Genomic DNA, 16,232 nt, shown 5'->3' with positions numbered 1-16,232 from the left:
CCTGTAGCAGTGCAGGGCGTAGAATGCTGGCAGAGTAAAAAATCTGCCAATCTGTGATGCCAGTCACCTGTAACAATTTGCCTGAGTGCTTCCTTCGTTGTCCTCACCATGCATTGAGCTTGACCATTAGAAGATGGATGAAAAGGCGCAGACGTTGCATGTCTGATGAGATTAGCTGTAAGAAAGGCCTGAAATTCAGCAGCAGTGAATTGGGCCCCATTGTCTGAAACTAAGACTCTGGCAACCCATGTGTGGCAAAGAGTTTTCTCAGAACCTGGATGATCCTAGCAGTAGTCATGTTAGGAACGGGAATTACTTCCAGCCATTTTGAGTGGCTATCCACTACTATAAGGAAGAGCTGCCCCTGAAAGGACCCAGCGTAATCTATGTGAACCCTAGACCAGGGAGTGTGCATTTCCTCCCACCTGTGAACTGAAGCCTGTGGCATTTCAGGCCTAGATTGCTGGCATGTATAACAACCATGGACTTGACCCTCAATGGCCTTATCAAGGCCAGGCCACCAGAGGTAGCTTCTAGCTAAAGCTTTCATTCTGACAATGCCTGGATGGCCTTCATGTAATGATTGTAAAGCCCTGTCTCTTAGGGAAGTGGGAATTATGACTCTGTTTCCCCATAAAATGCACCCTTTATATGCAGATAACTCATGTCTCCTGACAAAATAGCTTTGAAATTCTGAGCCTGGACTTTTTTCCAATCAGCCCTTGTATACCCATGACAACACTCTACCAAGTATTTTATCTGTGGCAGTTTCAGCAGCAATGTCCCCTGCATGGAGGGGAAACTCAGGTATGTCCTGTATGGACAATATCCTAGCAGCAGGAGCCGGATCTGGATCCATTAGTGGCAGTGGTAGTCTGCTGAGGCCATCAGCATGGTTCATTTCCTTGCCCGGTTTGTGAATTAATTTAAAATTGTATGCAGATAGGAAAATAGACCATGTCAGAATCCATTTATATCATATTCATAAATGGAATGTTTCAAACATTATTCCATGGATTCTGCCATCTCCCGAAGAGAAGAGAATGGATGTGTATTGAACAGGTATTAGGCATTTCAAAGGAAAGAAGCCTTTTGAACTGGGGAAACAAAAGGGGAGGCTAGCATCTGGCTTGTGTCATGGAAGAGAGCAATAAACATGAAAGGTCCTAAGTTCCTTTTTCCCACGAGAGAGATGATACGAGATAAAGGATGGGGGACTGACCAAATGGGGCTAAGGGGGGTTAAACCGGGAACTCTTTATAAGGGTTTAGTTCATGGAATAATATTAAGTCCTGTCTCGTATTCCTACAACCAAGCATGTCATAGTAAAGATTCTTTTTGGAATAGATTTGACTCCAAAATTTTTGTCTTCCTAAGACGTGGTTTGGGGTGGGTCCTGACAGACCATCTCAACATTCTTGGAGATAGTATGTGGAGGGTTTGTTTGTCTGTTGTAAAAAGTCCCAACAGAGGTTTGTGGTCAATGTAGACCGTGAAATCCCTGCCATATAAATAGTCATGGAATTTTTTTATTCTAGCAATGATGGCTAGGGTCTCTTTGTCAATCTGAGCATAGTTTTGCTCAGCAGAAGACAATGTCCTTGAGTAAAATGCTATAGGAACCTGTTTCCCATTTTTTCTATGTGACTTAAAACTGCCCCCACCCCATAGGGAGATGCATCACATGCAAGACATACAGGTTTAGACTCTTTGTAGTGAGTTACAGAGGACTTTTCTGACAATAGTGCTTTTAATTCCTGGAAACATTTTTCATGTAAGTTAGTCCATTTCCATGGAGCTTTCTAATCAAGAAGCCTGTGGAGGAGCTCTGCTATTGCAGCCTTATGAGGTAGAAATGTGTGATAGACGTTTAGGAGGCCCAAGAATGCTTATAGCTCTCCTTTTAATTTGGGCCTAGGAGCCATTTTAATGGCCTTCACTTTAGAATCAGCGGGGTGAATGCCGTTAGCATCAATTTGGAAACCCAGGAATTCTGTTGAAGAAACCCCAATACTACACTTGTTCTTTTTTAATTTGAAGCCTGCTTCACGAAGCCTCTGCAAGACAGCCCTGAGCCTACTGGCCAACACTTCTGGGGATTTCCCAGAACATCATCAAAATAAGGGCAGGCGCCCTGAATACCCTTGAGTGTACACTCCATGATTCCCTGAAAAATACCCGGTGCAACACTGACTCCAAACTGTAAGCATTTAACTTTGAAAGCTGCCCTGTGAGTCATGATCATTTGAGCTGCGGCTGTGGCCTCGTCAACCGGCAATTGCTGATAGGTCTGTGCTAAATCAAGTTTAGCAAAAAATATTACCCCTTGCAAGGAGGCTAAAATATGGTTGACCACTGGGACTGGGTAAGCGTGTTGCTTGAGGGCTTTATTCAGAGTACATTTATAGTCAGCACAAATGTGAACTTCCCCATTGGCTTTAAGTGGGGTGACTATAGGAGTTTCCCACTCCCCACCATCAACAGGCTGTAACATGCCCTGTTCTACCAGCTTATCAATTTCAGAATCAATTTTATGTTTTAAGGCAAAGGGGACCCTACGAGGCTTAACCCTGATTGGAACTACATTGGGATCAAGCTTAAATGAGATAGGTGGGCTTGTGTATGTTCCAAGGATTGAATCAAAAACATCCACGTATTCCTCGCACACTGACATGAGGTCTGCAGTTTGTGTTTGGTTTATGCCAGTAATCTGAATACCAAAGGCATCAAACCAATCGAGTCCAATGAGACTTGTTCTGTGGCCCCATACTACTATTACATCCAGGTGCCCCGAAAACCCTTTAAACTTAACCAACAAGGCTTCTCCCTTAACTCTAATGTGAGCATTTTGAAAATCTGTTAGGATTATATCTGAGGGTCTTAGTTTGGCCCAATTGTTACTGCGCCTGCACACGAAGTTAAAAGTGTCTTGAGAAATGATTGAGACTGCAGAGCCAGAGTCCAATTCCATCTCCTTGTAGCTCTACCATGAGCTTAAGTTTGGGTTTGAGGGGGTGTCGAGCCCCGGTGTGACATATGCTTCTACGGCTTCTGAAGAATCCCACATTAACTGGACCCTGGGCCCCAGTACCTCTCCTAGTTGGTTTTTCCAACTGATGTTTGGGTGGCCAGTCTCTCTACCGGGCTCTGCAAACCACTGCAATGTGGCCTGTCCTTCCGCAAGCTCTACATGTGGCTGAACAAAATCTGCAGTTGGTGCAAAAATGGTTGCCGCTGCACCCCTTACATCTCAGTAAGAGAACTGCCTTGTAATTGTCCTCTCACAGCTGGCCATTGCAGTGTGGCACATTGGGTTGCTTTTGGAGTCGATTGATTTCAGGTTCTTCTTACTCGGAGAGTTCTTCGGTGCGTTTGGCGTCCTCACGGTACACCGTTTCTTCGAACTTTGTTGATTTGGCAGGCTGTACAGTTTGAATGGCTCCCCTGGCAGCTTCGTTGGCCATCACCTCATCTTGTGCTTCGGAAAACGTTAAATTTGGCCTAGCAAAGAGTCTCTGCTGAAGCATTCTGTCCCTTAGGCCTCAGACGAGCCAGTTTCGTAGTCGCTCTTCTAAATTTGAAAACTTGCATAGGTGTGCGGCCTGTCTTAGGCCTGCTATGAACTCTGACGCTGACTCCCCAGGAAGCTGCACTCTTTGGTCGAACTTGAACAACCAAGCCATCTCAGACATCTTGGACTGGAAGTTCCCGGTTAGTCTCTTTCTGAGATCTGCGTAAGAGACCGCTTCGATTGGTGGCACGAAAAGGTTCTCAGCTAAATCAAAGGTAGCTGGGCCGCACACGCAGAGTAGCGTTGCGGCCTTCAGTCCTTCTTCCACGATCTGATTGGCTCTGAGGTAGTTTTCTACTTGCGATAGATATGATGGCCATTCCTCCGGGTGTTTCACGTTGAATTCTCGCAGTTTGCCAACCTTCAGCATTCTTTCTTTCTGATTCCTGCATTCTTCCGGATCCTGCTTCAGGCTCAGGGAATGAGTCCACTGAGCACGAGGTCACTATCATAGTTGCTAGCTGACCTTGAGAGAGGGGGGGAAAATGCCTCTTCCCTCCGGCGTTTGCTGCCTTTCCCTTGAAGACTTCAGCTCTTTATTCAGTGAAGCAGGATCCCTCCTTCGTCGCCACTGTTAAATAGCGGGTTCTTTGGTGCAGGAATGAAGACGTGGAACAGAGTACAGAATAACTCATTTTTTATTTTGTGCTGGAACTGTACTGGGGAAAATGTCTGCAACTAGCCGCAATATATAGTCTAGCCCCTAGGCAGCAGCCAATAGGTTTGAATCAAACATTGCCACCTGGAGATAGCCAATTGCAGCACTGGAGACTTGTAGTCTGGGTTGCTGGAGAGCCGTTAGCTGCTCCAGCAACCCACGTGGTGTTTCACAAGAGCCCAGTACATAACAACAGCTTTCTGATGGATGGTTCTATATCTTCCCTATAGGAATTCCCATTCCTTTTGTATCATATCTTATTTATCCAGCAGTGCTCCTCATTTCACATATAATATTGCCAAAAAGTTGGTATGGGGAGGAAGGCTTGAGAATTCTTCTGGTATTAGACTAGATATTCTTTATTCGAGAGCTTAATCATTTGAGTATTGTTGTGCCACACGTTAACTTTATATTCATAATTTTGAAATAGGAATCATTGAACATGCAGTTGTTTTGTTCTGAAGTTTTATATTTAATCCTTTCTTTCATGTTCCTCTTTTATAGGCCTGTCCCAGGCTCCTTATCTTCACTGCTACACCTGCACAACCGTCAACGACAGCCCATGCCTGCTTCTATGCCTGGGACTTTACCTAATCCTACAATGCCTGGATCCTCTGCTGTCTTGATGCCTGTAAGTATTTTTCTTTTCTTTTCTACATTTATAGTTTCAAAAGTAACAAATGGTGTAAGAGCACAATTAGCATAAACATATAAGCAACGCTGCTATATTGGACCCCTGGCCCATCCAGTCTAGCAGTGTGTTCTTACAATGGCTAGACTAGTCACCAAGCTGAGGCCTTCAGAGGAACTCTAACTGCCATCAGAACTAATAACCATGGATTACTGCAATCTCCTTTTTAAGCCACCTTTTGAAGTTGATAGCTAGCACTTCTTATGGTAGCAAATCTTAAAGGTGAATTATGTGCTATACTGTAGGAATGTGTGAATGTCCATATATGTATATGTATTTCTCTCTGTCTGTATGTGCACGTGTGCCCACACACAAACACGCATGCTTTTTATTTTGATTCTTCCAGGATTCAATATTATTGACTCTGTTCCCTGCATTGTGTGTGTATATGTGCCTGTGTGTGTGTGTATTTATATAGATATATACACTTGCATGCATGCATATACACATACAACAAAATCTACCAAGATCTGCATTGCATCATTTTAGCTTTACCTTCTGAATTTAAGATAGGAACTTGGAGCTTTTATCCCTACCAAATTTAACAATTAAGTTGGATAAAGTCTCACTTTTCAAATATTCCAGACAATTTAAATAGCATTAACCATAATTTCATGTAGTGGTATTTTAGACCTACTTAACTCCAGTGGGAAGGTAACAGCGTTCCGTGCGCCTTTGGCGTCTAGTCATGCCGGCCACATGACCACGGAGATGTCCTCGGACAAGTGCTGGCTCTTCGGCTTTGAAACGGAGATGAGCACTGGCCCCTAGAGTCGGAAACGACTAGCACACATGTGCGGGGGAACCTTTACCTTTAACTTAACCTAGGTTATTTTTTAAAATAAAAGACAAATTATTATTAACAAAATCTCAAACCTGGTTGATTTGTACTTCTAGTGAAAAGATAAATTTCTTTCAATTAGGAGACAACTAAAAATATGTTTATTTTTCCTGTGATAAAGGGAATCAACAAAAGTAGTACCAGTCTGATTGACACTGATTGACACATATAGAAAATCTTTCAGCTTCCCAGATGTAGCTTATTACCATTAATGGAACAAAACACTGAATTAGATAAGACTTTTCCTATAGAATTACTCATGTTTACTAATAGCTTGGCTCTTGCTTATTTAAAGAAAAACAACATGCCATTTGAAAATTACAGTTATCTTTGATCTTTAGATTTCCACATGCCAAAATTCATTTCTTCTCTCTGTTCGCTTCTCAAGATGGAAAGACAAATGTCTATGAACTCAAGTATCATGGGAATGCAAAGTCCAAATCTCAGTAATCCATGTGCTTCACCTCAAGTTGCTCCAATGCATTCAGAAGCTAAAATGGTAAGATGTTGAACACTTACTTATATTGTCCTGTTTAGTCATCATTTTTTACCAAGGACTTTAGGAATAGGATGTTTAGCCATCAAATTATGCTGAAATATTGAAAACTGGATAAGGAAAATATTTAATGGCAGTAAGACAACGTAATATTTTTGTCTGTTTCTCTGCACATTTGTGGCACTGGCTGATTTAATCTAGACAGGTAACAGTAACATTTGCAATATCTGCATCTCTGGGACTATCTCTAACTCTAGTTACTGAAACTGATGGCATACGTCTTACTACTTTAAAGTAGGAAAAGTTCAGAAAATATGCTATAAATCCTAACAAAGGATTTGTAGTATATAAACACCCCACACCCACTTCTCATTGTCCCCACAAAAAGTTAAAGAGAAAAAACAGGAAACTTAACCCCAATCTACTTGACCCACTGTGTCCCATATACAAAATGTTAACTACAGCCCTGGTCATCCAAAGGCTGATAAAATGACATCAATCTTGTTTCCAATATCAAAAGGTTTGATTCTCTTGGCTTTGACTATTTATTAGCTGTTTTGAGCTTTTCTGTATGAGTCATTCCTATAAAGTAAATCCTAGGCTTTTAGATTGTGGGAAAAATATATTTTTATTTGCCATTATGGATATTCACTGTCACTGTCATTATCCATCAATTTCCTGATTCATCTGCAATTTTTAAAAAGATCTTCATGAACATTCATATTTAAGTGTGTCAAAGAAACATGCATTTGGAATTAAATCAAACTAATAAGGTAAGAGCCTTGGTGGAGCAGTGGGCTGATGCCTCCTTAAGTAACACCAGCTGCCTGCAATTAGTGCAGGTTCGCATCCCACCAGGCTCAAGGTTGACTCAGCCTTCCATCCTTCCGAGGTAGGTAAAATGAGGACCCAGATTGTTGGGGGCAATTAAGCTGACTTTGTAATAATGCCGCTTGGGGTGTGTGTGTGAAAGCCCTAATAAGCAGGCATATACATAGAATGAAGGCTACTGCTAAGCTTGTAAGCCGCCCTGAGTCTTCGGAGAAGGGCGGGATATAAATGTAATAAAAATAAAAAATAAAATAAAAATAATGTTTTACTAGGGATGTGGTGGCTCAGTGGGTTAGGATGCTGAGCTTGTCGATCAGAAGGTTGCCAGTTTGGCGGGTCGAATCCCGAGTGCTGCGTAACAGAGTTAGCGCCTGTTACTCGTCCCAGCTTCTGCCAACCGAGCAGTTCGAAAGCACATAAAAAATGCAAGTAGAAAAATAGGGACCACTACGGTGGGAAGGTAACAGCGTTCTGTGCGCCTTTGGCGTCTAGTCATGCTGGCCACATGACCACGGAGATGTCCTCGGACAAGCGCTGGCTCTTCGGCTTTGAAACAGAGATGAGCACCGGCCCCTAGAGTTGGAAACGACTAGCACTCATGTGCGGGGAAACCTTTACCTTTACCTTTAAGGTTTTACTATCGGGGAGTGTAATTCATGCACCTGATATTTAACTATCTTTGATTTTCTAGTTGTGAACCATTCAGAATGGTGTTTTACAAGTTGGGTGGCCACTTAATAAATATTGCTGTTTGAGTTAAGAAATACATTGCAGCATTCAGAGAACTGATAGCCATGTTCTGATCCTTATGTTAGCTTGGAAAATATGTAGGGTTTTTTAAGAATCAGATTTATATAGGTTTTTGTAAAAATCAAATTGCTGAGTGAGGTAAACATGTGCAAAGAACCTAGATACGAAGCTAAGCTCCCCATCCCGAAACCTTCCCAGTTTGGTATGGATTGCAAACTGTAGAATTCTTATCCAAATGCACATTTGATAACACACAAGGACAATTGGATGGTTCTGTATTGGGGTGAAAGACTGACCTAGTATCTTGTATTGTCATCACTGGTTTATAATGCTTAGGGCTGGTTTGGAAGGAAGCCAGTGGGCACCTTTGAAGTTCCTGTCATGCTGCCATATGGGGTAAAGGGAAATGTTTTCCTGCCAGTAGGTTTCATGCCCTGTTTGGGTAGACATGAATGGTCACATCTTTCCCTCAGTGCAAATGTTGGCTAGCTAGCCAACCTAAGCCTTTTTAACACCTCAGCTAAAACCACACTCTCTAAACATACCCTTGGTTGGCTCAAAGAGCATATATTAGCCAAAAGCATTGACTACAACAGCCAAAGTAAACCTCTGGCTCCTATGTTGTGTGGTGAACAGGGATCATGATGTGCCAAAAAGCAATAGCATCTGCAGCTTAGCTTATTAAATCTTAGGCAGTTGGCAAGTTGTTGCTGTGTTTTTTCTCCTGTCAAACCAAGCTATATAGCAAGCCAAGCAAAATAGTTCTTGGCTAAAGAAAAGAAACACCACCCTGGCAACTCTTTGGGAGACTAAAACTTCTACATTTACTTCACCTTCTCTACATTTTCCCTGTGAAGATTTAAAAAGGAAGGTATTGATGCTTACAATGAGAATACTATTGTTTAATATATGAAATTAAGAGGATCACATTTTAATCTGAATCCATTTGTTTTGGCTTAGGGCCTAGATATATAAAGTGTTGGTTTGGTAAGCCCTTCCACATCAGATAATTCCAAGAAAACAACACATATTAGAAAGCCATTAACTGTAGAGTTAATTGATTTCAACAGAAATAGCATTTAAGTCATGGTATGAGGTTATATACTTAAATTAAAATTTGGCTGCATACTAAGATTTCCAGAATTTAATTTCCACTTTGTGCAATAGCCTTTGGAAATTGCTTGCACACTCAGAAATGCTTGTCTTACTGATAATCTTCCATAAGATGTGCAACTGAAAGTTTCATTGTTTAGATTTATACTACAAGTCTAATAAAATAGATAGATTTCTAGATTAGAAATCTAAATTAAATAGATTAGAATTTAGATTTACTGTATATTATAAATCCTTTCCCAATTTCCCAAAATTGGGAAAGGAGTCCGGTAAGCTGTATACTGTCACCCTGCCTCTTTAACTTATATGCAGAGCACATCATGAGAAAGGCAGGGCTAGATCAATCAAAAGTTGGAATTAAGATTGCCGGGAGAAATATCAACAACCTAAGATATGTAGATGATACCACTCTAATGGCAGAAAGTGAAGAGGAACTAAAGAGCCTCTTGTTGCGGGTGAAGAAGGAGAGTGCAAAAGTTGGCTTAAAATTTAACATTAAGAAAACCAAGATCATGGCATCTGGCCCTCTCAATTCCTGGCAAATAGATGGGGGGAAAATGGAAGTAGTGACAGATTTTATTTTCCTGGGCTTCAAGATCACCACAGATGGGGACTGCAGCCAAGAAATTAAAAGATGCTTGCTCCTGGGGAGGAAAGCCATGGCAAATCTAGACAGCACACTAAAAAGCAGAGGCATCACCCTGCCAACAAAAGTGCATATAGTCAAGGTTACGGTCTTCCCATTTGCAATGTAAGGCTGTGAAAGTTGGACCATAAGAAAGGCTGAGCACCAAAGAATTGAGGCCTTTGAACTATGGTGCTGGAGAAGACTCCTGCGAGTCCCTTGGACTGCAAGGCAATCAAACCGGTCAGTCCTAGAGGAGATCAACCCTGACTGCTCTTTAGAAGGTCAAATCCTGAAGTTGAAACTCAAATACTTTGGCCACCTAATGAGAAGGAAGGACTCACTGGGGAAGAGCCTAATGCTGGGAAAGATCGAGGGCAAGAGAAGAAGGGGACGACAGAGAATGAGGTGGCTGGATGGAGTCACTGAAGCAGTAGGCATGAGCTTAAATGGACTCCAGAAGATGGTAGAGGACAGGAAGGCCTGGAGGAACGTTGTCCTTAGGGTCACGATGGGTCGGACATGACTTTGCAACTAACAACAACATAAATACAATGTAGATATAATATAAATTAGATATACTGTAAATCTAGCAATTACATTAGCTGTACAAGCCACTGAAATCAACCACGCTTACTCCTGGATGTCTGGTAAACCTAAATCAGCCATAAGAAAGATGCTTAATCCCTACACAGCAGCTACGTAACATGAAGGAATTATTGTTGAGCTAAGATGGACAGGTTGTTAGGAAGGCTTTTATATACTTGCCATGCTTAAGTATCTGAGAGCCCAGGAAGCATAATGTCATGTTGAGAACTAAGGACAACAATTTTTCCAGATATTTTTATGCTATCCTTATACAAGCCTTCTTTCTGTAGCTGGAAGGCACCTGCTGGATTGCAAAACTGCAGCATGCCTCTTAAGTGGGTCTATTAAAAACACAAAATATAATAATTATCGGGTAAGCAATTACAAATAAAACCAAATAACAGTCTTATTCCAGCCAGACTCCAGTGATAGGGCATTGCTGATGTAATTAGATGTTTTCCAGAGGTAATTCTCATGGCAGTTTGCTTTTTCCAGGGAGGCAGGATTTCCATTATAGCATAATTTCCTACCCATGAGAATAGGAATTAGGAATATTTTTGGGAACATTACTGTATTTCCCAAATATTTTTACAAAAGCATTTATCAGGATATTTTAAAATACTTTGTAATCAGAATGAAGGATATCAGTTCTTAGGAATGATAACTTTCTCCCATATTAGGTCCTTGTCATAAAGAAACTTATTATATAGGAAAAGACTTAGAAGGGGCTGCAAAAAAATCCATTATCTGTTTGTACAGGAAAGACAGCTATAAATTAAATTTGGTAATATCTGTAATTTATCAAATCTGATTTTTGATTCTCCTCTGCCAATTGTACTTGATCAAGAAATTATTAAATTAGATTAAAATAATAGGAATAAAGAGATCAACATAACCAGCTATATTTTAAATTAGATTAGAATAGATTCAATTGACAGCAGGCTTGATAAAAGGGATGATCAAAATTGCTTTGGAGAAGGTTTTTATTCATATCTTGTCTTAGGCATTTGTCTACATTGTAACAGAAAACAGTACTATATATCACAGTGAAATAAAATAAAATAAGAATTAAAGTTGGAATGATAAATACAGTAGATACAAGAAAATAATAAATAAAATACAACAGAGGTAATTGTCTTAGACACATTCCAGACCTGCTGTTTAGCTTCATTCATTTTTGACAACATGAAATACTATTTAGATTCAACATGTATCTAAATGTAACAGAGCTAAGCCACCTTTAGGGCTGTTGGACATGTACAGAATATTAATAGCATGTTATACAAGCTTATAAAGTGCTTGCCATGAAATGTTCATTTCCACTCCACCTTCATTTGTCCTCTTTTCTGAATAGGTAAGCATGCTTATCAAGTACTGGATTAAAATCAACCACCATTTTCATTTCCCAGTTATACATTTGGGAACAGTGGTGAAATCACAGGGACTTTTATAAGCATGATGATGCAACACTGATTCTTGCCTTGCTACATATCAATAATTTTAGAGTTTGAGTAACGAAAATTGTAATAATTAAATGTTATTGATTCTTTAAATGTGGCGGTACCAAGTGGATAGAACAAGCTGCATGGGTATCTCAATGGTGTGGCATGAATTTGCAGAAATGTTCCATAAGTAAACAGATTCATTTAGAGTACAGTCTGAAGTAGGCCTTAATTTAATAATGTGATTAATGGTGCAATCCAGATGCAATTCAGTTCCACTGAATCTAGTTCCTTTAAATATCTTGTTTCCATATCAGTGGGAATACAGATGCAGTTTCAGTTTTTGTAGATAACCTGTATGCACACACACACACACACACACACACACACACACACACACACACACACACAATTGACTAAGCTGTCTTAAAACAGCAACTAAAAAACAGATCTATAGTACAAAAAAATTCATAACTTTAAATGCATACAAAGACATAATAAAAGAATAATAACATTGTTTATTCAGTAGCTAAAACAACAGAATTAAATTAAAGGATCACATTATACAAAAATTGCACAACATTGAAATTAATCAAATTAATTGTTAGCAAGATTCTAAAAAATAACGTTGCTTTACAGTAATGTAAATTTAATTTGAAGTTACTGGTACCAGGTGCTATCACAAAAGATATTCATTGTCTCACACTCAGGAAGGGCCTTTTTCCCCCCCTGAAATGCTGCCTAGAAACTTGTATGGGAATTCTCAAAAAGTAAAGGAAGTATTTTCTTCATAGCTATTGACATGCAAATGTATTCAGATTTAATCCACCAAGTGATGGACTAGCACTCATTAGTCTTGGGCAGACTTCCCACAGCTCGATTCGGAATTAGTATTTGAAAGGTTTTCTGGCAAGAGTCTGGAAGAAGTCTGTTTGTTTTCAGAGATGTCTTTCATCATTTGGAATGTGGCATGTTGACCCAGGCAAGTACAGTAGGCCTTTCTCAGTGGTGGCCCCACATTTATAAAATTCAGTTTTTATTCCTGAGATTCACATGGCTTTATCATCCCCAAGTTAGTTTAAAAAAACTTCTAAGTACTTTTTAAAGAAATGGTTTTCACTTGTTAATTGTTAACCAATGTACTTTTAGTAGTATTGTAAAGTATTACACATGTATTAAGAAGGTTCTTTGTGTTTCGTTCTGGTATTATCTATGCATATTATTGGTGTGCTGTCTTATGAGTGTGGTTTAGTATTTAAAGGTAGTCTAGAGAGTCACTTAAGTAATTTAATTGATGCCACATTCAATACTGTAACATATTTGAAGGACACTTAGAATTCTCACTGAGTGTTTGATGATACTATTATGCAAAAATGAATGGAAAAGAGAAGTGACTCTAAAAGAGGGCTAAGTCACCAAACTCTGTTTAATTATTTTGATTAGCAGTAATTTGTAATAACCAACTAATTTTTTGTAGGCAATAAATAAATTAATTGCCTAAGAGTCTCTATCTTTCATTTTCACAATTATTGGTAAAATATCAATGTGGTTGATAGAATAATTATGATACCTAGGAATCATGGGAGCTGGGGAAGACTAATTGAGGACATGCAGGATTTTGATTATATTTTTATCGCAGTATATTCAGCATAAGAATGTTTGCACAGGATTAGCAAAGCCACAATCTTTGGGTATCAATTAAATATGTACAGATACATTCCAAGTTATAGAAGAAACTTTAACATGATTTGTGTTTATATCATATCACAGCAAAGTATTCCACAGTGGAAAATTCAAATTCCAGGCAAAGTTACATTGAATTTTTTTGGTATCACTAAACAAAACCTAATAATCTTTATCCAGGCCATGTCTCTATATTTATGAATCACTAAATACAATACTTGAAAAAAATGGGATTGTATAGGTAAAGGTAAAGGTTCCCCCGCACGTGCGTGCTAGTCGTTTCCGACTCTAGGGGCCGGTGCTCATCTCCGTTTCAAAGCCGAAGAGCCAGCGCTTGTCCGAGGACGTCTCCGTGGTCATGTGGTTGGCATGACTAGACGCCAAAGGCGCACGGAACGCTGTTACCTTCCCACTGTAGTGGTCCCTATTTTTCTACTTGCATTTTTACGTGCTTTCGAACTGCTAGGTTGGCAGAAGCTGGGACGAGTAACAGGCGCTCACTCTGCTACGCGGCACTCGGGATTCGACCCGCCAAACTGCCGACCTTCTGATCGACAAGCTCAGCGTCCTAACCCATAATTTGTTGTAATTACCCAATCATATATTTCTTTCTTCTAGCAATAGTCAAATTATTATTAACCCCCTAAAATTCAAATGAAAGAAGTAATCATGTACATAGTTTAGCTTGGAAATAATTCCACTGAACTGACTCAGGTTTACTGATGAGTTCATTTAGATAGTGTTACAGAATCCTCTGCCTAATGAAGTGTCATGAATTCGATTTATTATGTATTCAATATATTCCAATGTAGGAGTCTCCGTATGTTATTCAGTGCCAAAGTTAAGCTGAATTATAGTTCCAGATATTTAAAGGAACTCAGATTTGAAGCTGTATGTTCTAGAAAATGCTTAACTCAATGAAACACGAAATACATGAAAGCAACACAGTTTTCTGAACTAATAATAAGGTTGGTTATTTCAAGGAAAAAGTGGGAACGGAAGGAGGAAATGGGAAAATACCTAGTGCCATCCTCCTTTACATACTGAGGTTCTCTCAGAAGCCAGACATTAAAAAATATTTGTGTAATTTAAAATAATTTGCACAGGTCTAGGAAAAGCTATTTTAGGCATTTAAACATTTGGAACATTTGGAAGATCCCATTGGAATTAATGTGAAATTGAGAATATGATATTACCAAACCTTCATGTGAACACAAATGTGAGTTGAAATGAAAAACAAATCTTGTGAGAATTCAAAGCAAGCATTGGATGGCCTCATGCATTTTCAAAAGAATTACTATTTTAAGAGCTCTTATTTATACATAAACTGAAGAATTTGTCATTAGGTTGATTTAAACATTTTATAATTCACATTTATTTATATATATTTTTAAAAACCCAATGACATTGAATCATGATTTATATGACTGCTCTTCTACATTGAAATATTTGTGGCACCAACTAAATTACATAAATGCTCTTTAAAATATCTTATTGTTTTATAGAAAAGAAAAGATGTATTACTTGCAATGCACAATATGTTTATAAAATGGTATTTTGTAAATTAATTAATTTCTATTTCTGCTTTAAGCAAGAAATTCAATACATTAAAGTAATACAAACTACTATATTTTTAATGGGACAATGAAAAAGAACAACTGAGCATGTTCAAGTGTTTATTTGTTTGGTATACAGGATTGGACATCCAGGTGCTTAGAGCATCTATGAATGTATAGCTTCCATATCCTGATAAAAGCATAGGTGACCAAATGCTAAAAGAAAGCCAAAGCAGGACACATACACAACAATACTTTTCTAGTTATGCTCTACAGCAGCAGTTATCAACAGGTTAATTTCATTTCCCCCCCCCTTATATATGCTATGCAGTGAAAAGAGCAGAAGGATAAAATTTAATCATTATGTAATATAGCAATTTTAAATTACTTAAAACATGTATTAATTATGAAAATACACCATAATAAAAATCAGTAAAATAAAGAAATGGAAGTTACATTTTAATTAGAAAAAAGGGAAAGCATTTTTCATCTAATTTTTAAATAGCAAAATTTCATGTAAAAGTTTACTTAAGCATTTTCCATAGAAGATATATTTCTATCTTTAATGCATTATTTTAGTAATAAGACATACATCTAAGTTAATGTCAAACGAAGGAAGAAATGCCTGCAGTGCAAAATACAACTTTTTTTTAACGCTGCATGAAAATGAAATGCACTGTGTGACCTTAGTAGTTACAATTTTATGTATGATAAGTACAGCCTTTCAATACTTTACTCATTACATCTTTGCAAATGAGAAATGGAGAAATTGGGTGGTTGTTGTAGTTAGGGTAAATGTTAAGTCATGGGCTCTGGTGAGCAGGAATGAAGACACACAGCTGAGTACAGAGAAACTCATTCTTTTATTCAAGCTGGAACTGTACTAGGACTTGGGGCGCACCCTGCCACAATATATAGCAAACCCTATGGTAGCAACCAATCAGATTGAACCTGTGCTTGACGCCCAAGGTTGACCAATTGCAGGACCGGAGACGTCCTGTCTGGGCTACTGGAGAGCCATTAACTCTCCAGCAACACACGTGGTGTGGTACCAAAAGCCCAGTACATAACACCCCTCCCTCCTAAGATCAGGCTATAATCCCCTTAAATAACTTGACAATAGTCAAGACTTATGAATCACTCCCAACAACCAAAATACATAATAACAAAACAAAAAAATAATAAAATAAAAAATAATGCTTGTTAATTCAAGGTAGTTAGAATGACATTACGCAAACTTTACAGACGTGCCCTTGTAGTATGGACTACAACGTATAGAATTAAGACCAGAAATATTCCTGTTGGGTATTTTACCAGAGAAATATAGCAAAGAGAACACATATTTGATTATTCATATAACCACTGCAGCTAGGATTGTGTTTGCACA

At 38.8% G+C, this 16,232-nt stretch overlaps 1 protein-coding gene across 2 annotated transcripts in view; it reads left to right on the top strand.

Moving 5' to 3' along the window:
- The window catches only part of CREB5 (cAMP responsive element binding protein 5), a 242,130-nt gene that overhangs the window by 143,790 nt on the left and 82,108 nt on the right, over positions 1–16,232 (top strand). For both annotated transcript variants that reach the window (XM_081345413.1, XM_081345412.1), the window contains 2 exons: positions 4,734–4,860; positions 6,150–6,260. In XM_081345413.1, coding sequence (XP_081201539.1) covers positions 4,734–4,860; positions 6,150–6,260 — 238 coding nt within the window. The remainder of the gene's footprint in view (positions 1–4,733; positions 4,861–6,149; positions 6,261–16,232) is intronic.

This window comes from Vipera berus (genome assembly GCF_964194415.1).
Source record: "Vipera berus genome assembly, chromosome: Z".
Taxonomy (NCBI): Eukaryota; Metazoa; Chordata; class Lepidosauria; order Squamata; family Viperidae; genus Vipera; species Vipera berus.
Note: the sequence above shows the minus strand (reverse complement) of the source record. Positions and strands in the feature narration are given on the sequence as shown.